Source organism: Sinocyclocheilus rhinocerous, unplaced genomic scaffold (assembly GCF_001515625.1).
Source record: "Sinocyclocheilus rhinocerous isolate Xijiao unplaced genomic scaffold, SAMN03320098_v1.1 scaffold246, whole genome shotgun sequence".
NCBI classification, from domain to species: domain Eukaryota; kingdom Metazoa; phylum Chordata; class Actinopteri; order Cypriniformes; family Cyprinidae; genus Sinocyclocheilus; species Sinocyclocheilus rhinocerous.
Window position 1 is genome coordinate 289,948 of NW_015661875.1, and position 23,159 is coordinate 313,106.

The 23,159-nt window shown below is 33.2% G+C and overlaps 1 protein-coding gene across 2 annotated transcripts; it reads right to left on the bottom strand.

Annotated features, from left to right (window-relative positions):
- Nucleotides 1-410: 410 nt before the first annotated feature.
- rbm25b (RNA binding motif protein 25b) lies at nt 411-21,759 on the bottom strand. 2 transcript variants are annotated; one of them, XR_001638294.1, is made up of 19 exons: nt 21,645-21,759; nt 20,398-20,521; nt 19,636-19,685; nt 18,062-18,229; nt 17,759-17,816; nt 16,185-16,351; nt 15,854-16,042; nt 14,835-14,918; nt 10,168-10,424; nt 8,963-9,089; nt 8,776-8,865; nt 7,849-7,922; nt 7,559-7,709; nt 6,002-6,401; nt 4,087-4,379; nt 2,248-2,346; nt 1,304-1,351; nt 1,069-1,225; nt 411-885 (listed from the first exon to the last, which is right to left on the bottom strand). XR_001638294.1 is itself a non-coding variant. In XM_016536394.1 (18 exons), the coding sequence occupies exons 2-18, from the start codon at nt 20,501-20,503 to the stop codon at nt 1,133-1,135; spliced, it is 2,454 nt and encodes an 817-aa protein (XP_016391880.1). In that variant the 5' UTR covers nt 20,504-20,521; nt 21,645-21,759; the 3' UTR covers nt 913-1,132. The 2 variants fall into 2 exon arrangements, 1 of the variants encoding a protein (XP_016391880.1); XM_016536394.1 differs by lacking the exon at nt 411-885 and having other exon boundaries at nt 913-1,225.
- Nucleotides 21,760-23,159: the final 1,400 nt, after the last annotated feature.

The window sequence follows — 23,159 nt, forward strand, 5'->3', positions numbered from 1 at the left end:
AATAAATACTGACAAATAAAATCAAATATATATATAAACTTAAAATTTCAGCTAGTTGCAAAGGCAACTTTTGTAATTTTCATTTGAACTTGAACTTAACTAAAACTGATATAAATAGTAAAAAATACTTAAAATAGTGAAAATTATAATGGCATTATAAGTCGAAACAAATAATTTTTTTTATGGAAACAAATGCAAAAATGGCATATAAATTAAGAATTCACGTGTGTAAAATGCAAATCTTCCTTAAGTATACTAATTAATCACTTCACACCCTGAAAATAAACCATGCAGTGTCAATTTTTATGCCAAAGTTAATATTCAATAATTTTACCGTTACAAGTAAACATGCATGGACTGACGCGCAGCTTTCAAGCTGAAACCAGGACACATTAAAATGCACACAAAGATTTTACCAAAAGAAAAAAAAAAAAAATGAATCACTTTTATTCAAAACACAGCCACTGATAAGTACAAAAACAAAGACAATCAATCGTTTTGATGTCAATCAGTTTAGCGAGAGCTTCTGAACAGAGTCGGGGTCCAATCACAACTGCTTTAGTTTTAGCGAAACAACTGGGGAAAACTCTTTGGTTCGGTTGGTGAGAGCGACCAAAAGAACAGACACGGTAAAATCACAACCCAGACGAGATTGGCAATCATTACAGTAACAATTTACAATGACTTCCTCACAGAAAGAAGCGCTAAGCGGCCGAGACGTAGCTACGCTGAAGACAGATTCAACAGGAAGGCCCTGAGAAACCAAACCTCTTCCTCTCGGTTCTCGTCGCTGCTGCTGCTCTTACGGAGGCGTCTGGGACGCGGCTCAATATGAATTAACTCCACAGGTCACAAATGGTCGAGTTTCCCAAGTTGTTTTGAAACCTAGATGAGCTGTCCGGCCCACTACGCTGAAGACGGATTCAACAGGAAGGCCCTGAGAAACCAAACCTCTTCCTCTCGGTTCTCGTCGCTGCTGCTGCTCTTACGGAGGCGTCTGGGACGCGGCTCAATATGAATTAACTCCACAGGTCACAAATGGTCGAGTTTCCCAAGTTGTTTTGAAACCTAGATGAGCTGTCCGGCCCAAAGGGGAAGTAAAAAGCAAAGTTCATGGGCGTTCGCTGCTTGTTCATTTCCCGAGGCCGATCTTCTTGGCTTCAGTTTCGTAAATCAATAACCTCCACATTTTAACTATGAAGACCTCAGCCTCTTCATCCAGCACCTGAGGAGACGGAGGTAAAGAGCTCAGATTGTGTAGTTGTGGAAATATGCCTTAATAACTGCGAAAGAGCAAACTTACCATCGCAACGTCGTCCAAGATGCCTTGAGGTGTGCTGTGGGCCATTACCTGAGGACACACAGCAGCGACAGTCTTACAGTCTTCATCTGCTGCTGAGATTCAAACATCTACTGGATTTAAGGCTCATTCTGAATCAAAACTGATTCAAGTAACACTAAATTAAACAAAATAATTTCAGTATTTCTACTTCAAAATTTCATTCATTTTATTAGCAATTATGTTAATTAAATTCATAAATGTATTCAAATATAGTATTTAAATGAATTTATTATGAATTATATATATTTTTTATTTTATTAAAATAAACAAATTCAAATATTGTATCTAAAATATTTATTTTTAATTATTTTATTACTTTATTAATGAAAAATAAGAGTATTTAAATGAATTATTTTAATGTTTAATTTTTTTATTGATTAATGAAAAATAAATTGACAAAGTAATTAATTTAAATACTATTTTATTTTTCATTAATAAAAACCATTTAAATAATCAAATAAAATTATTCAATTAAATACTGTGAAAACACGCTGTCAATTTATTTTTCATTAACAAAAATGTTTAAAATACATTTAAATACTATATTTGTCATTAATAAAAATTATTTTAAATGAATTTAAATACTATATTTTACTTTTCATTAATAAATAGTAAACGCATTTTTAAAATGAAATAAAATAATTCATTTGAATACCATTCGTATACATTTAATTCTTTAATTCTTTTACTATTTTATAAATCAACTACAGCATTTAAAGGGGAGGTCTAATGCTATTTCATGCAGTAGAGTTGGATTCTCATGCTGAACATGACCAAAGTTTCAAAAAACGATTTGGACGTATGACGGAGTAGTTCTGTGCACTATCATTCTGAAAGATGTAGCAATTATTCCTCTTCAGCGCTCAGCCTCTTTCTTCATTCAGAAACCGAACAAAACATCTTACCTTGGTGCAAACAAAGTCAACTAATGTGGCTTCTTCTTCACCAATGTACTCTACGATCTTCTTATTGATCCACGGTCGAATACGCTTCTCCATAAGTGCCTGTGAACGGTGGAAATATTCAAAAACACAAGTTATACATTAAACAATCATTAAAACAAGAAGAAAAGCCCACAAACACAAATATATGGCCCTATGATTTCCACGATGTGGAGAAAACAGACTAAATCCTGGAACTCAGTCATAAAAAATACATTTTTATGCAATAGTAACAATAAAATTAAATCTGCATTTTTTTTTTAGGAATTTCACAATTTTCTTTCATGTTTTAATGTGAAATGTTTCATGTTTAAACTGTTGTGCCCCACTTTATGAAAAAATTAAAAGAACTGTTCAATTTTAATTTGATTACCTTTAAAAAGATTAAACTGTTAATGTTTTATGCCTTCACTTGATTACAAGTTTTTGATAATAAATTAGTATTAAATTATAAATCCTGAAAAAACAAGACAATACAGAATTTCTGAAAAAAGAAAAAAAATATTCATAGAGCCCTATTACATTTGTAAAAAAGTTAATTATTAAGCTGTTGAAGTTATTACAAATGCCCTTTTGATTATTTAAAAAAATAATTAAACCATTAAAATGAAACCCTGAAAAATTAAAATTTGGGAAAAATAAAAAAAATTATTAGAGACCTAAAAATTATTATTTTTTGTTACACTTTTAATAAATTGTTGTTAAATTGTATAATTTTAATATCCCATTATTGTAAAAATTTTAATTAGAGATCGACCAATATATCGATTTACCGATATCTTTCCCGATATTTAAGCATTTTACCATAATCGTATATCGGTTTTGTAATATTGGATTCACCGATAAACTCCGCCATCTTGTGGGTGTTTTGAGAATTGCGCGCAGGATCGCCATTGCAGCGCGTCTGAGGGGAGACGAGACAACAACTGCATGGTGCAGGTACTTGATTTGCTGTAGTTAGTAAACTTTATTTAAAGGGTTAGTTCACCCAAAAATGAAAATTAGGCTGCATTTTACTCACCCCCGATGCATCCTAGGTGTATATGACTTTCTTCTTTCAGACGAATCCAGTCGGAGTTATATTAAAAATCGTCTTTGATCTTTCAAGCTCTATCGTTGCACTCAGCGGGTGTTGCATTGCTTCTGTCCAAAAGACAGTGAAATAAAAAGCACCTTTCCATAAAAAAAAAAGTGTCTCACACGGCTCCGGGGGGTGAACAAAGGCCTCCTGTAGCGAATCGATGCGTTTTTGTAAGAAAAATATCCATATTCAAAACGTAATAATCACTTAAACTGTAGTTTAAAATGAAGTTGATATGACTCCTGTCCTTTATTTATTTTCTCCATTTGAAAACATTAGACCTTCTACATTTATTTTGCTTATTGTTAATATTAGTGTTTTTGCTGTTGATGCTTTTTATAAATAAAATGTTTTTTATTGTTGTAATATGAAGATTAAATTTAACATGACTGACTGCTAATTTTCAACACTTAAAAAAAAAAAAAGATGACAAAGGAGGAAAAACCAAAGTGAAGTATGTTCTTACTTCACTCAGTCATTTATTTACTTTATAACAGTAAATAAATATCAGTTCTGCATATCGGTTATCGGGCATAGTTATATTTAACTATTAAAACTAAATAAAAACTAACAGAATATGGGAAAATATAAAACAGGACTTATAAAACTCTTTTTAATGTATTTTTGATATTAAACTTCTACTTAATTGTTGTTTAGTTGTTTAATTTTCATGATTTAACAATCAGATGTGCTTTTTGATTAATAACAAGCATCACTCTCACCGTGTCGACGACGGACCAGTCGAGAGGGTAGTTAAAGAGCTCTGGTTTAGCCGTGGGAATCTTCTCGATCAGACTCTTGATGTGTTTGCGCTTCTCTTCTGTATTGACTCCTTTGCCGCCGGCCACCATGCTCATGTCTACTCCCTTCTCCTCATCCTCGTAGTCTAAAGGCACCAGCTTCCTCTTCCGAGGCGCCTCGTCCACCTCGTCATTGTCAAAGCGGTTGAAGACGCTCTCCACCGCCAGCTTCTTCCGCTTGGCTACGCTGGGCTGTCCTGGGCTACCGGTTGAACCTTATGATGGGATAAAAACAAACTGAGCCAAATATCACTAAGAACTAGTTTTATTTGTTATACGATATATTGTTGTATAATATATATTTGTTGTCAAAAGACCCGGTACTTCTGTACCAAAAAAATGAAAACGTTACGGTACCAGGTTTTTTTATGGCACTTTTCCACTGCGTGGTACGACTCGGCACGGCTCAGTACGGTATGGCACGGCACGGCACGGCTCGGTTTGCGTTTCCACTGCAGTTCAGTACCGCTTTAGAGTGGGCGGGATTATTCACATGTCGTTATAGTTGCGCCGCCTCTACTGCCGCGACTCCTGAAAAACGTTTTCATTCCGCGTCGCCCCATCAAGCTCTCGCTGGATCCGCTCCTCTGCTATCAACGAGAGGAACGTCTGTACTTCCTCAACAGACAACGAAACAGCCACTTTTTGGTTGTTAAAAAAGGTGCGCTTGTTCAAAACAGTTGCGTTCGATCCTTCGCTGGCTGTGCTGATTTAAATCTAGCGGTTCTGTTGTGTTTGTCGCAAGTTCAGTGACGCAGGTAGTGACGATTCTCTCCGGCCAATCCGTGATCAGCAGAGTTTACACGTCACGTTTTGGTAACGGTACGGTTCACTTGGAACCTCAAGGTGGTAATAAAAACCGCCACAAATAGATTTTCCAAAAGGCTTTCATTGAATAAACATGAGCACTGCACGTGTCAAAGTCGAAACCCGGTGCGGGTGTTTTTATATCACTGTATTTTTGAAGGAAACCGACAGTCTTCAGAAAATTATGGATGCACAATGAAAAAATAACTATGTAAAATGATTAATTTAAATACAATATTTAGATATTTATCCATTTATTTTTCATTAATAAAAATCAAAAAAGTATTCATTTAGATAATATATTTGTATACATTTATCAATTTATTTTTCATTAATAAATAAAAATAAATCAATCATGAAAATAAAAATAAATTTAAATACTACACTTGGACATATTTAACTTTTTAATTTTCATTACAAAAATAAATGTTAAAAAATTATTAAAATACTATATTTAAATATATTTATCCATTTAGTTTTCATTAATTAAACATTATAAAAAAAAAGAAAAAATAAATTAATTTAAATGCTATACTTAAAATGCATTTATTTTAATTTTCATTAGAAAAAAATTATTCATTTAAATACCACATTTGAATAGATTTATAAAGTTATGTTTCATTAACTAAAAAAGGAAAATAAAATAAATCATTTAAGTACTGATATTTGAATATATTTCTTTTTAATTATCATTAGAAAAATAAATAAATTATTCATTTAAATACTATACTGGAAAATGTATCAATTTAATTTTCATTAATAAAAATTATTTAAAAAAGGAAAATAAAATAATTAATTTAAATATTATACTTGAATATATTTTTTCATTTTAATTTTGAATATACTTATTTTTAATTTATATTTTTCATTTGATTAAAATGTATTTAAACACAAATTGCAATTAAATAAATGAATATTTGACGTATATTTACAAAACAGAAGTAAGAGAGTGACTCGACTCAGTTGCACAATTCGTATTTGTTATTGGCCATAACATCCGGATCAGAAACCTTTGTGAAGTCAAACTCACCTAGTTTGAGGCTAAGGCCGATCTTGGGCCGGTTCTCCTCCTGAAGCGGGATCTCCGGCGGCGAGTTCTCGTGAGGGATGATGATGCCGCAGGGCGACTCTTCTCTGGGCGTGTTGGGCGTGGCGTTTCCGCTCGCTGAAGACACAGAGGGGGCGGACATGATGGGCCGCATGGTGGGTTTGAGGCAGGGTTTCACCTCCTCTTCGTCCTCTAGCTCCTCCCCTTCCTCTACATCATCGTCTGAGGGGACGGGAGCGTGAACGTGAGCGTGAGCGTGAGCCTTGCGCCGGTCTCTCTCCCTGCCTCTGTCAAGCTCTTCTCGAGAGGGCTTGTGCTCTCTCTCCTCCTCGGGCTCGGGCTTCAGGGGCGGCTGCCGCAGACGCTCTGCCTCCTCCTCCATCTGACAAACACAAAAGCAAAACAGTGAGCACTTTGGCTCCAGAGGTACTAAGAAGGCTTTAAGCCACGATACACAAGTCAGCACTGAGATGAATCACTAAACAAACTTTGATTTGAAACAAGTATTTGAAAAGCAGAAGACGACAAATAGTCCCATGAAACACTGGAAATGACAAAAAAAAAGAAAAAACGTGTGTATGTATATATATATATATATATATACACACACACACATAAGATTTATGAAATAATAACATTTAAATATTATATTTATCAATCTATTTTTCATAAATTAAAAAATAATAAAATTAATTATTTCATTTAGATACTATACTTGAATATATTTATCAATTTATTTTTCAATCCTTAAAACAATAAAATTACAATTGAATAAAATAACTGATTAGATTTAATTTATTTTTAATTCATAACAAATTAATAATTTAAATGAAGTAACATAACTTATTTAAATACTACACATTAATATTAGTATCAACTAAATAGCTAATAATTAATAAAAGCAATTAATAAAATTGAAACATGAAATTAAATTATTTCAACACTACACTTGAATATATTTATTTTTCATTCATTAATAAATTATTACTAAATTACTAAAATAATTTAGATGAATAGCACTTTGGCTCCAGAGGTACTAAGAAGGCTTTAAGCCACGATACACAAGTCAGCACTGAGATGAATCACTAAACAAACTTTGATTTGAAACAAGTATTTGAAAAGCAGAAGACATAACTTAATAAGTAACATAACTTATTTAAATACTACACATTAATATTAGTATCAACTAAATAGCTAATAATTAATAAAAGCAATTAATAAAATTGAAACATGAAATTAAATTATTTCAACACTACACTTGAATATTTATTTTTCATTCATTAATAAATTATTACTAAATTACTAAAATAATTTAGATGAATAATGTGATTCATTTAAATACTACATTTGAATTTATGTATCAAATTGTCAATAATAAGAAAATAATGAAATAAAATCATTTAAATACTACATTTGAATATATATGTATCAATTTATATTTTTATCTGATTGATATGTATTTAAAGTGCATTTCAATAAATGCATCTGAATATCTGAAGTATATCTGGATGGAGCAGTAATGCGGTCTCGTGGACTCACCCTGCGCAGCTCAGCGTCTGGATCAGGATGTCCTTCTGCTAGCAGCCTCTGCCTGATCTCCTCCAGCTCTTCCTTCTCCCGCTTCCTGTCACGTTCATCCAGCTCCGTCTCCTTCTCTCTGTCCCGCAGACGCTTCTGAAGAGCGCTGCCCCTGCAGGCAGAGCAGAGAAACAAACCATCTGGGTCACAGTCTCAGTTTCACAGACAGTCTGCACCATACTGTACTCAAAACGTCAAGAGACGACTGAAATCGACCGATGCAAAGCATACATGTGGTGCAGAGAACTCACCTGTAGTATTTTGGGTCGTCTCTGTCATCGTCATAGTCTTCCAGAAACTCCTTCAGCCGCTTCCCTTCTTTAGCCTGAGAAAACGATATGAGAGAAACATTCAGTAATTTAAACACAAACATTCTCCACATTATTTTTCCATTTATTAAATAATAAAAAAGACTTAATCGTTAAAAAAAATTATAATAATTCGTTTAAATACTACATTTTAATATATTTACCACCTTATTTTTCATTAAATAAAAAATAATAAAATATTGAAATAATAAAATTCATTTAAATACTATATTTGAAAATATTTATTCATTTATTTTTCATTAATGTAATAAAAACAATTAAATTAAATAATTCAATTATTATATTTGAATATATTTCTCGTAAATTTTTCATTATATAAATAATAAAAAGAAAAACAATTAAATACCATTTAATTACTATATTTGAATATATTTACCAACTTATTTTTCATCAATTAATGAAAAAAATGTTAAAATGAAAATAGTGAAATAATACAATTAATTTAAATACTATATATTAGAATATATTTATCTATTTACTTTTCCATGAATAAAAATAATAATTTACAAATAATGAAATAAAATAATTCTTTTCAATACTATATTTGAATATATTTATCCATTTTTTCCATCAATAAAAAAAATGTATAATTACCAAAATAATTAAAATACATTGCATACATTATAATACAATAATACAGTGCAATATCTGAATATATTTATCAACTTATTATTCATTAATACAATTAGAATAATAAAATTTATAATATTTAAATATTTAAATGTAATATTTAAATGCAATATTTGAATACAGTTATCAATTTATTTTGGAAACATTCTCCATATTATCCATATATTTTAGATCAGGCTGAAATGCCGATTTAAATAGATTAAGAAAAAAGTAGTTTACCATCTCACGCCGGCGTTCCTCCTCCCTCTCCATCTCCTTGCTGTAGTCTCTGGCTTTCTTCCTCTCTCTGAGCTCCCAGTTCTTCAGACGCTGTTGAGTAGTTAAAGAAGGTAAATCATCTATCCAGACAGCTAATCATTCAATAATGTGATCAGAGAGACTGAATACAGTCAGAGACGTCGTTCACCTCCTGATACGCCGCCTCTTTCTCTCGCAGCTTCCTCTCCAGTTTACGCCGTTCGTACGCCTCTTCCTCATCTTCCTCACGATCACGTTTCTTCTCCTTATCTCGGTCTCTATCGCGACTCTGTTCTCTGAAAGCAGACAGCGCCCAATCACGTGATATCTGAAGTTTGACATTTATTGTAGACACAGAACTTCAGTTTTTGACTCTAAAACTGAATATGTTGGCATATACATTTTGTAGCTCTACAAAAAAAAAAACAATAGTAATAATAAAATTGTTGTAAACAAAAGGATCATAAATACCTTAACATTTTGTATATCTATGTATTTATTTAAATGTTTTATTAATGTCTAAATATAAATAAATTCAATGTTGTACAAATGAGATGTATAAAATGTTGATAAAATCTAATTAAATATAAATAATAAATTAAATATAATTTAATGTTAGTATAAATAAAAATTTACAATTTTATACAACAATTTGTATATTTACACTGATAAATAAATATTCAAAAATATAAATGTATAAATATAAAAATATATAAATAAAATATTAAAATATAAAGGAGAAAATGTTAATATAAATGCATCAATATTTATTATAAATACCTTGTTAAAAGGTTATCAAATACAGTTCAGCAATTTGTCTGTTTTTATTTATAAATATTCATAAATATGAATGTAAAAATATATAGAAAAAGAAATGCTAATAAAGAAAATGAGATGAATATAAATGAGAAAAGTCACTAGAAATATACATTTATGAATAAATACCTTGCTAAAAGGTATCAATATTTCAATTGATTTGTATAAGTAAACAGACATTTATAAATAAATAGAAATTTAAATGTTGATAAATTGAGATGAATATAATTGAGAAAATGTTAATATAAAAATTTGAATAAATACCTTGGTGAAAGATATCAAATACAGATCAACAATAAATAAATATAATAAATAGTCATAAATATAAATATTTATAAACAAGTGTGTATATATGTGTGCGTTCATAAAATAAGATAAATATAAATGTTAAGATTAAGTTAAAATATGTTAATATATTTAAAAATAAACAATTATTAAAAGGTAATGTATAGACCATTGAGCACAAGTGATGACTGATGGGGAAATGGGTGGAAAATGTGAAGCCCATGAATATATTCAGAAAACAACAAGCACTTGACAACGTGGCGTTTCGTGTACCTGGATTGACTGCGGTCTTCGCTGCGATCGCGGCTTCGGTCTCTCTCCCTCTCGCGCTCTTTCGTGCGCTCACGGTCTCGATCTCTCTCTCTCTCCCTCTCGCGCTCCCGCTCTCTCTCCCGCTCCCTCTCTCGGTCCTTCTCCCGCTCGCGGTCTCGTCGTTCGCGCTCCCTCTCGCGGTCCTTGTCTCTCTCCTTGCGTTCCCGCTCCAGCTCCTGCCTCTCCTTCTCTCTCTTCCCCTTTTCCTCTTCCAATTTCTGTGGGAAAACGGGGAGGGAAGTTTTCAGATTAGCGACTGCTCATGCACAAGACAAGAGTCCAAGACACAACATCACTCTATGAGGAAGTGGTTTACAGTTCATTCACATATGCACTCATATACAGCCACCTAAAGTCTGAGATCACTAGAGTATTTAAATTATAATAATTATATTATCAGCATTACAACGAGTCAAATTTTGAATTGAGAAATGAACATGAATTTGAGAACGTCTCAGTATTTGATTTTTGTAATGCCAGCAGCACTACATGAACAAAACCTTATGATCATGTTCTCCAGCTTGATCTGAGATCAAGAGCATCTTTAGCTTCAATGGAAGCAAAAACATCTACAAAGAGCCACATGATTAAATACCTATTTGATTAGAAACAGAGAAATAATGCAGAATTTTAAAAGTGAAGTCTGTAATTTTGATTTTTAATTTTAAGTTTGCAATTCCTGTTGGCGGGGCTTGCTTCTGCAACTTTCACAATTCTGAAAAAAAAAGTCGGAATTGTGAAATAAGTCGCAATTACCTTTTTTATTTTTTAGTTTGTGGTGAAAAAAAAAAACTGAAACTCAGAATTCAGAGAAAAAAAATCTATTGCAAAATATAATCGTGGAATTGCGAGAAGTCAAATTCAGAGTTTATATCTTGCAATCATATATACATCTTATAATTGCGAGAAAAAGTCTGAATTTAGAAATATAAACTCAATTGAGAATAAAAAAAAATAGAATATAAAAATAAAAAAAGGTGCGAGATATAAACTTGGAATTGCAAGTCATAAAGTCTGCTGAACTATTTCATCAATTTGATTTCATAAACTTGCCAACTTTTATCTCGCTATCTTATACACATCTTATATAATTGCAAAAAAAAGTCTGAAATGTGAGAGATAAACTTTTGTGAATTGTGAGAAAAAAGTCTCCGTGCTTCATTAAAAATATTTAATCGTCTAATTTTAATAACAAATATGCTAAACTACTTGAGTTTATATCTCACAATATATATATATATATATATATATGAAGTCAGAATTGTGAGATATAAATTCAGAATTATGAGGAGAAAAAGTCTAATTTTAATATGAAATATGCTGAACTATCTCATAAATTTATTTCATAGGTTTGTGAGTTCAGACTTTTTTTCCCCTCAATTCAGAATTTTTTTTCTTCCACAATCTTATATATCTAGAATAAATGCGTGAAAAAAAATCTGGATTGAGATATAAACTGAATTACGAGAAAAAAAATTAAAACTGTGATTACCTTTTCTTTTATATATTCCACAATGGAAACGGGCTTGCATACATGCATGTCATGACTTTATTTTAAAAGTTTCCTAAAACTTAATTTAAACGAATCAGACTCTTTATGACTTTTGAATCGCCCTGCATGATGACAGAGGACAGTATCTAGACGAAACAGTGAGTAAATCAAGAAATTGTTCAGCAATTAATAAAAGGAAGCCTGGAAACCACTTTCGAGATATTAATCAGACATTGCAAAATGAATAAGATCAGACCATTTAAGGGCGCTGTAATTTCCGTCTCATCACATGATCAACAGAAAGAGGCTTCAATCCTTGTGAAACTAGTTGTTTGTGCACTTACAGGTGTTGACTAGCGACTCACAGCGCTTCCGTGGCCCTACAAGCCTTTATTGTTAGGCCTGGGAGGAAAAGCAGGTCAAAGGATTCACAAGGAAAAACAAAAAACAAACTATTCTCTTTGCTTGCAACAATCTCACAGACAACTTCCAGACATTTTGAAAACGCTGTGACAGGAGCATTGCATACTGTATTTGTTAGATTTGCTTCTTTTTCTTTGTGGTTTGGACAGAAAAGGCAACAAATGAAGGTGTAGAGACTGCTTACCCCACTGCAGATGACAGGCTCTCAGGGGATCAGACTGAGCGATTGTGAAATGCACTGAAGAGCAGCATGACACCCACCGCTTTAGACTCAATCCAACTGAGTGTCATCTATCAACAGCTTCTACTTCCCAGAAAACTAAAGTCTCCTGAATTCATTGTAAATATATGTAAAAGTCTAATTTTAATACGAAACTATTTCATTAGCGCTGAACCGTGGGTGTTACGCAACTGTGAGCAGCAGCAGCAAATAAACATGTACAACAGGAGGTGAAGACGAGACAGGAAAACAAAAACTGTGGATACAGGCATTTCGCTGAAAATAATTACATAAACGCATGTCATTTACAAGTGATGCTGCTTTTAAATAACATTTCTGCTGGTGAATTAAACGGGATAGTTTGGTAAGCTACACAAATCTTTAGATCAGCAAAATGAATCACATTTTACATGAAGTCTTCAATCTCATGAAAACTACTGCACATTTAAAAGTATTGCTATGTGGATAGAAAGATAGATAGTAGATGAACAAAAAAAACCTTTAGAAAATGTGAAATGTTGCTTGGCAACTAACTGAAATAAAATAAGTTTAAGTAAAATGACTAAAACTAAAAGCAAAAATAAAGCTAAACAGAATATAACAAGTATTACAAATGAGAAAAGCATATTTAAAAAAACTACTAATACTAAAATTTCAAACTACTAAAACTCAAAAATACAACTTATTAAAAAAATAAATAAAAAAAAACTATAATAGTTGATAAATTATGTTGTTTTGACCCACTACACCTGAATACTTTGGTATATATATATTTTGTAGCTCAACATTTTTTTTTTATTAAATTCAAAAAATTATATTATATAACATTTTTTAAATATTGTAAAATATATTATACAATGTATATGCACTTGCTAGGGTGATGTGGGTGGTTACTAATGGTCCAAGTAATTGAAATAAAGCTGAAATAAAATAAAATATAGATAGTAATTTTAAGTTTAAGTTGAAAAACTTAAACTTATTTTTTTTTATGTTGCCTTGGCAAATAATTGAAAAATTAAGTTGAAGTTATAAAATTCCTAAAATTAGAAACAAAAACAAATTAAAGCTAAATAAATAAATAATAAAAATTACAAAAGCACACATTTCTAAAGCTTAAAATGGAAACTCCAAATATTTAATATCTAATCCAAAAGATTAATAAATAGTATATAAATAAAATAGCACTGTTGTAGACCAAGAACTACAGATTTTCACCCACCAATTCTGAATACTTTGAAATATATATTATAAAAAATATTTTTAATATCTTTAAAATTGTGTGTAAAATTATTTTTTAAATTATTATTTATTTATTTTCTTTCTTTAATGTTGCTACGCACTTGCTATGGTGATGTGGGTGGTCACTAAATGGTTCAATTCAAAAGAGCTCATGACAAGTCTATTCTGGTCTCTAGATATGGGGACTTTTGATAAATGTAATCTCTCCTCAAGCTGTATGACTTGAGAACTCATTTGTGTCCGTGACGTGTAAAAGTATAATACTTAGTGTTATGAGACCGACTTTATGAATTAAATATTAGCCTCTATTTTCTGGGTTTTGTAGTAATTCTACAACAAAAGAATACTTTAAGATGACGTTGAGAGAGCACACACACAAACAAAGAAACACTTAAAATGAAAAAAATAAAAATAAAATAAAATAGTGCAAGCAAGCAGGAATGAAGAGCAAAAATGAAAGCAAATTCATACCTGTAGAATCTTCAGAAAGTCCGTGTGCTGTGGAGGGGCGCCCCCTACTTTCACAAGAGCCGAATCGGCCAATTCACTGTTATTCAAGTCAGCATGATCTATTATAGCACCAACATCACTTTTACTAGCAGACCCACACAGGTTCACTGGCCACCCATGTCTCAAAGAACCAGAAAATGTGTCGTTTAGCAGTTTATCCCTTAGTAAACACTGCAGAGTTGACCGAACACCCCCATATCTATTTTGATATTAAAACCACACGAATGAGCTGAATTTCAGAGCGAGTCGGTGCAGTTGCCCCTGTGCGAGTCCTCCAGAAGGGGGCGCCCAGTACAAGTAGAGAAAAATGGAAATCTCATACTTACATCCTATCCTTGCAACTTTTTCCAAAGCTGAGAGATTCATCTTGGTTTAGTCACCATATGATCTCTATCATAATGGTGGGGTTTAATGAATAGATTAGCTTTTAGGGAAGTGCACAGAACGTCCATGCATTGTATGTGTGACTACATTTCCCACCCTTAACATGAAGGCCACACTACAGTTTTTACAAAACCACTGATATAAATGCTGTGGACCCAAATGAGGCCTAGTCTTAAACTAATATATTGCTGCACTATATCATATAATTTAAAGCTTAAATGTAATAGAAGTGTTGCTGAGCTAAATGGAATTGACAGGCTAAATAGCATCTACTCATGCTGGTATGTTGTCAAATTAAACTAGGTGTAAGAGGCTGTTGTGCTCTACCTGTGATATGGAGTAAATTAGCAAGTATTTTACCTTGTGTGTATCGCGGAATTTGTTGATCTCTCTGGAAATCAGATCTCTTTTATCATCTTCCATTTCCATGGCACTGATGTCATCCTAAAGAAATGGAGAACATGGTTCAAATTTGTAATGTACCCTATATAGGTAGCACTTTATTTTACAGTCCTGTTCCACGTGTACATACCATGTTGTTATTATAGCAATCACAATAGCTGGGTAACAACTAGGTAATAACCCTGACTCTACCTCTAAACCTAACCTTAACCCATGTAGTTACCTTCTACTAACAGTACTATCTTTGGGTAAGTACACTGAAAGTACATGTACTGTAAAATAAAGTCCAACCAAAATATTTTTTAAAACATACGTCATTTTTTAAATTTCGTGTAAAATTGCGTACACAGTATTTTCAAAAATTAAATGTGAGTGTGTGTGTACATATATATACATATATATATATATATATATATAGACACACACACACACACACACGAGAAAAATAAAATAAAACAAATATTTAAACACACATGTACATCAACAACCGGCAAAAACATTCAAGAACAAAAGGCCAAGATGAACTAAAGCCAACCTCGTCCTTCTTTTCTCTCCTCTTTTTGCGGCGACTCGACTCATCGTCTTGTGATGTAGCGTTGAGCTCGTTTGAATACTCCCGGATCAGGCCATCAATGGCACCTTTGACAATTTGGTCCCGCTTCTTCGTTTCTTCAGCCAGAACCTCCTCTTCCTCTTCACCAGCACCATCCTCTGCCTTGCCATTCTGCCAGACACACAGATCAAAACTCAGCATCTGAGACAGTCACAAAATCAGCAGTCTGAAAATTTTATATAACATTTTTCTCAACAAGTGAACAGTACGTTTTTATTTTAGTATCAACCTGACATCAAACTGTTCACACACACACACACACACACAAGAAAAATAAAATAAAACAAATATTTAAACACACATGTACATCAAACAACCGGCAAAAACATTCAAGAACAAAAGGCCAAGATGAACTAAAGCCAACCTCGTCCTTCTTTTCTCTCCTCTTTTTGCGGCGACTCGACTCATCGTCTTGTGATGTAGCGTTGAGCTCGTTTGAATACTCCCGGATCAGGCCATCAATGGCACCTTTGACAATTTGGTCCCGCTTCTTCGTTTCTTCAGCCAGAACCTCCTCTTCCTCTTCACCAGCACCATCCTCTGCCTTGCCATTCTGCCAGACACACAGATCAAAACTCAGCATCTGAGACAGTCACAAAATCAGCAGTCTGAAAATTTTATATAACATTTTTCTCAACAAGTGAACAGTACGTTTTTATTTTAGTATCAACCTGACATCAAACTGTTACACTTACTCCATTTTCACTGATGCTCTTCTTCTTTGCTTTCCACTCATCCAGTTGTGCTTTGGTTTTGGCATCGACTTTGACCAGAAGTTTCTTTTCTCCAATCTGCAGCTCATGCAGCAGCCGTAGAGATCGTAGAGTAGATTCAGGCTCTTTGTACTCACAGAAACCAAACGCTGAAAGCAAAGAACAAAAAAGATGTCTGTGAGGAGCCAGTCTGGCATATTCACAATTCACAGGCAATGCAACTAGGGCCATATGATAAAAAAAAAAAAAAAAAAAAAAAAAAACCTGACATAGCAATATTTTCTTTTTCTGCTAGATAATTTGCAATTTGAAAAAATGCAGGAATTTTCAGCAGATCACTTGAATAGCTATATTCAGAAAGAATGAATCGTTCTAAAGTTAGTGTTGGGGAGTGTATCTGCATTGAAAATGAAATGACTTTAAATAAAGGCTTTACTTTAAATGTTTTTATCCTTTTCGGGCTGCAAGATTTGGGAAATAATTTATAAATTTGGGTGTTCATACTTGGATTTACCTTTTACAAGAACCAATTCAAGCCTCTTTCAGTAACCAAAGTTTTCAGTTTTAAAAATATTTCCACTCAAGTTTTCATAGGCCTCCTTCTCGCCGTTTTTGACCAATTCAATATGACTAAAATAATAATTGTCATGATTTTATTTTGATTATTGATTATAATATTGAGATATTATAAATATATTAAAATAAAGAAATTTATTGTAATACATACAATAATGTAAAATTGACATTTTACTGTAAAATTACAACACTAATATTTATGACTTAATTTCTTCATTTTCAAACAGTAAACCATCCTCCAGCTTTTATTTTGATTAGATTCGACAGGCAAATGAAAATATGCACTGCTGATCTCATAGTGAAGCTCAGTTTTGTGTGTTCATTTACATGCAAGCAGTTCATGATATCAGTGTCTTAGAACTAGGGTTGGGTACCGAAACCCGGTACCAATATGGCACCGGTACCTAAACTAAAATGTTCACCCTATTATAAATATACTTAATTATTGTGAAAATACCAGAGATGGCTTACATAACACAGATAAACTATATTGTCGCAGTCGAGTGTTTATTGTCTTTGTTTTATCATTTATAAGGGATTTCCTGGAGAGTCACAGTTCTCTACTTCTGTGACTGGATATGTGGATTTTCTGTGCGAGTGTGCCCTCTGGCGTCCAGTATGAATGAAACAGACATCATGTGTTTATAGTGCTATTGGCCAATCCATCATTTTTGGGGGGGATTTTTTTATTTTATTTATTTTTTAACAAGTATTGATTTGGCACCGTTATCGAGAAAAAAAGAAAAAAAAAACATACCCAACCCTACTTAGAACAGCTCAGAACGTGAATGAACGAAGCCGTTCTCAGACACTGGAACACTGAGTCACTGAATCATGAACAACACGCGTGTAAATACCATGCTTGAGACCAGTGAAGCATTAATTCAATCAACTCGCACTAAACCTTATCACAATATTGATTTTGAGTGAAACTAACTGGGCTGAAAAGAAATGAGTCTAGGTGTTAAAAAAATGTTTACCTTGGAGTTTCCCTGAGGCACCTTGAACTCGTTTCCAGCTCAATACCAAACCACATTTCTGAAAAACAAGTGATTATTATCCATATCAATTCATATTCAATCCAATATCAATTAATATCAATAACACTAAACATTAAATTTCACTTTAGAGCAAAACTCAAACTATTATCAAGTGAAGCTTTTCCCATCTCTGACGCAAGGATCTCCACATTGCTGAATGCATAGAGAATGCATAAGTCTGAACTGTGATTATTATTGGTTGAGCTCTGAGACTAGAGTGACTGGATCTGATGTGCTACTCACGGCCAGCAGCTGTCTGATGAGCATGTCAGACGCTTTCTCAGAGATGTTGCCCACAAACACGGTGGTCGTGGGGCCGCTGCTGTCATGGTTGTCTTTTGCCTGAGCAGCGCTTTCCTTCCTAGGAACAGCAACTTTACTAACCACAGACATCGCCGTGGGCACGAGAACCTGATACATCATATCACAATTAATATGCAGCCATGTGACAAAAAACATGATGGTGACATATATTAAAATGAGATTTAGCTTCTATATGAAAATCTGATTCAACAGAAAGCATCGGCATAGTATTTTTTGCATATTAAAATATTTTTGTACAAACATATGCAAGTAAATATTGCTGTTTATTACTGTGCATGGTTGCATATAAATAAATTGTTAAATATCTTTATTCCTTGTGTTCATTTATTGAAAAACATGCCTTGTTTTAATGAGATTATTACTTAATTCTACGGTTTTAAACACTTTGAATTTACTTCAAAGCAATGGAATCTAAGCAGATACATGAATAGAGATAGATACTTGAGAAACAAAGGAAAACACTAGGGGTGGGTATTAACACAGATTTCACAAACTGATTCGATTTTGATTCAATTCAATATCAATTCATTTGGATATACTGTATATCAGGTACAGTACATGTGAAATTTTCTTAAAGAAAATAATCTCTCAACAAATGCTTTAAACTATAGAGATGCCTGTCAGGTTAAAACGAACAACAGAGTACCAATTTCAATATCTGTTTATATTAGACACAATAAAACACTCAAAGAAAAACTTCTGAATACAGACATTTTACATTTATGTTTTAGATCAATTTTGTAATGATAGAATGTTTTTCACTGTATATTGTAATGATATAACTATGTTTCTAATTATGCATTGCACAGATTTAGCAAAAGGCTCCTCTCTAGAGTTATTTTTCTAGCTAACTAACAAAATTATGGACATTGAATGCCTTTGCTAAAATAAATGTGATGTCATGTGACATTGCTTACAAGCTGTTTCATTGAAACACTGAGCGATTACATGAAACTGGATACATTTCAGTAAGTTGTTCTGTTTCTTTAAAAACCTTCTGATGTTCATTGATGTTTATTTTGTGCTGTACTAAACAGGAAGAGATGAGTTCACGTGCTGCTTGAACTGAGGCAGATACAGCGCTCTGTCACACCACATTAAAGCGCACACAAAACTATTTTTTTTATTTTGTGATAAAACTGACAGGATTTGAAAGCTGAGACTTTTTCATATCAAAAGAAACCAAGCACAAAGCTTATTGCGATTATTATATGGGATGTGCACACAATGACTAGTGACGTTTTATTCATGCATCAACTGAAAAATAAAATAAAAACACACTAAATTATCGATTCTTGGGATTTAAGAATCGATATAGGTTCTTCATGATGAAAATCAAATAAAATTTGGATATCAATATTTTTAACCCAGCTCTATAATATAGCAATACTTTTTATAGTGATAATAAATACTTCCTTACATACATACATTTAGACTGGAAATGACTAAACTAACTCAAAGAACTAAATTGTTCTAGAATTAAATAACATTACCGCAGGGGCTTGAGTCATAATCCCCATGTGGACAGGAATCATTGGGGTTCCTAGAAAGGAGAAAAATCAACAACATCAGAAAATATTCACTCTAATTTGAATTTTTCATGCAAGTCACATTTTATAATGCAAATCATTTAGGCCCAAACCATTTAGCATAGAAACTGCTCATCTAGCAATGCTTAACAGATCTTATGTGGCCTCTCAAAAACAAGTGAAGAGTCCATTATCTAGCTTGAAAATATTACATTAACTCAAATAGGGCTCCAAATACATATTGGTTGGTTATGAGTTAATTAACTTTATCACACTTACTTAGCAGTATGACAACAAACCTGTTATTCAAACTTTGAATACTCAAAGCAAGCAACACCATGCTGTTATAATCAAGCTGTAACAGTTGACACCTTCATAAAAGCTCACTGAATGCTCTGTACTCCAATGAATCCTGCCATTATAATCAACATGTATGCATTTGGCTGACGTATTTATCTAAAGCAACTTACAGGTAGGGCTGCACGATTAATCGAATGCGATTGTCATGCGCATTTTGTTAAAAAAGCCGGTTCTGTAATCAGCAGGAAATCATCATCACGTGCTTTCAGATGGAGCAGCATTTACTACACATAGCCGTAGATACATTTTGCCAGTTCATGCTCCCTACGAATCGAACCCATAACCTCGCTGTTGCTAACTCTATGATCTAATAGTTGAGCTACAGCAGCACTAATATGTATGACATATCTAGTTTATCTTGATTACCGGGAGGCATCGACGGTGGAAACCCAGCAAACTGTGGTGGAGGGATTCCTGGCGGCATCGCTGGGATGCCTATTTGTGGCCGGTTGAGATGAGGAGGGAAAGACATCTTGGGCAGAGCACCCACCTTACACAGAAGAGAAACACATTATTAACAACTTTAATAACAGGGGTTTACATAACGTTTAGGCTGCTATGATACACACACTGCTCCGCTTACACAATCAAGATCTTCTCGTAAGTTAGTTCTGCAATAGTAAGTACCTATAGTACTATTACTTGAGCCCATGTTTAAAGCAGTTAAATTTGACTTTAAAGGGGTCATATGATGCGATTTCATTTTTTCCTTTCTTTTTGGAGTGTTACAAGCTCTTGGTGCATAAAGAAGATCTGTAAATTTGCAAAGACTAAAGTCTCAAAGATGAAAATTCTGTAACATCTTCGTAAACGGAGGTCTTACGGGTTTAGAACGACATGAGGGTGAGTAATTAATGACAGAATTTTTATTTTTGGGTGAACTATCCCTTTAATTTATAGCATATAATCATTTTTAAAAATCATAAATACATATACACCAAAACAGAAAATCTTGACAGACCAATCAGGTGATTTCAGGATGATTGAATCAGCCTGAATTCGACCTGAAACCAGCTTAAAGTTCTAAAATCAACATGAAATCAGTTTAAAGGTTTGAAATAAAGCTTAAGTAATTCTAAAAGACATGAAATTACCTAAATTGTAATAAATCGTCCTCTAAATAAGCAACAATGCACTGACAGATCAAACTGAAAGTACTTGAAATGTTGTAAGGACTGAAAATCAACCTGAACTGAACTTGAAGGACTGAAATCAATCTGAGATTAACTGAAAGTGTTGAAATCAGACGAAAGATCTTAAAACTACTTAAAGGCCGATTTCACGTTGGTGTAACGTCTCCCAACGTGACTAACCATTGACGTTAGCTAACCAAATAAGCAGGTGTATGATAACTAACGCGCTTAATCGCGGAAATTGTGTTGCTTATATGAAATGTAGTCATTTTAAACCCATAAATCAGACCGGTTTGTCAGAAAATAGCAGCGGGAAACATTTGTGTCAGACCGGGCAACTGCTAGCCGCGAGCTAACGTTCATAAAAAGCCTTTATTCTGACCTCTATCAACGGATTAACTCGTTTTATCAAAGTCCTGTACGAGACTATGACAATATGAACTCAAAAAGATAACTAATACTTGAATAAATAGTACTCACTCAATCCAAATCGATATCAACTGGCTTCTCGCACGGAAAGTTCACCGGATCCGTGGTAAAAGCAACGCGCAATCGAACCTGCCGTTTCCGGTGAAATGGAATTGTGGGAAAATAACGGGCAAGTTAAAAGAACTCTGATTAAAAAAAAAAAAAAAATCTAAATTAAATAAACAAATAACAAATTTAATGAAAATATACAACAAGTTTGCTCTTAGAATTTCTTGGTGTCGGATATGATAATATGATCTTTCACAATTATTAGAATTAGATTCTGCATGTACTTCATAAAAGTCTGCAAAACAATTGCACATTTATCGCAAATGTAAAAAAAATAGTATGATAGAAGTATTTAGTTCCTCTCCTTTTAATTGTAGTCATTTGGCTATAAATAGTTTTTCTATTTATAGGGGGGGGGGGACATTCTGAAATAATTTCGAAATAGTATGATAGAAGTATTTAGTTCCTCTCCTTTTAATTGTAGTCATTTGGCTATAAATAGTTTTTCTATTATTGTTTTACTGCGTGTTATTGCAAACCATATTCTCTGTTGATTCTAAATGAAACATGAACTCAGAATGTGCCACAGCAGAATTGTTCATTCACTTCCAAGGTTTTATATTTGTATTTCATTAATTGCGCATGAAATGGAACAACACCAAGAAAATATTCAAATTCAGTTGTGAATCTCACAAAACGGTCAATAAATTTCCAGGGGGGGGAATTAAACGTATTTTAGGGACATTCAGAAATAATTTCTTATTGTTTTTCTTTTGATTTTGGTGTGAAATTTAACCAGACGTTTCTTCAGATTCGCCCTTCTACGCTGCAAACTGCATTTGAGTGACAGGTGACGTCAGCGAAGGCGGGACTTTGATGGAAAGTGCTGGAAAGAGACAAAGCACCGCTGACATTCAGAAATAATTTCGTATTGTTTTTCTTTTGATTTTGGTGTGAAATTTAACCAGACGTTTCTTCAGATTCGCCCTTCTACGCTGCAAACTGCATTTGAGTGACAGGTGACGTCAGCGAAGGCGGGACTTTGATGGAAAGTGCTGGAAAGAGACAAAGCACCGCTAGTTCCAACGACTGATGTTCTTCCGATGCAGAACATAGTGCAGTCGATTACGCCTTGTTATGTGCATTTCTCACACTGACTATTTGACTACTTCATGTTTTAATGATAAAAATATCTATTTTGACAACGTGAGAATTGTATAAAGAGTTTCCAATCAGGGAAGCACACATTTTGCCCGCATCTTACCAAACGTTACCTGTTTTTATAACTGTTCCACCGAATCAGCCTGATCGATCAATCCCTGTCGAACAATCTAGCGTTTATTAAATATCACAGATTTTAATATAGTTACAAAGAGTCATATAAACATGCTTACTGTTTATTTATAATAATGTGCAAGGAAATCGTTGGCTTTTAATACGAAACGGAATTGTTTAACTAATTCCGGGTCCTTTCTTGCAGGAAAATTTAATACGAATCTTAAAATAACTGACTCTAGA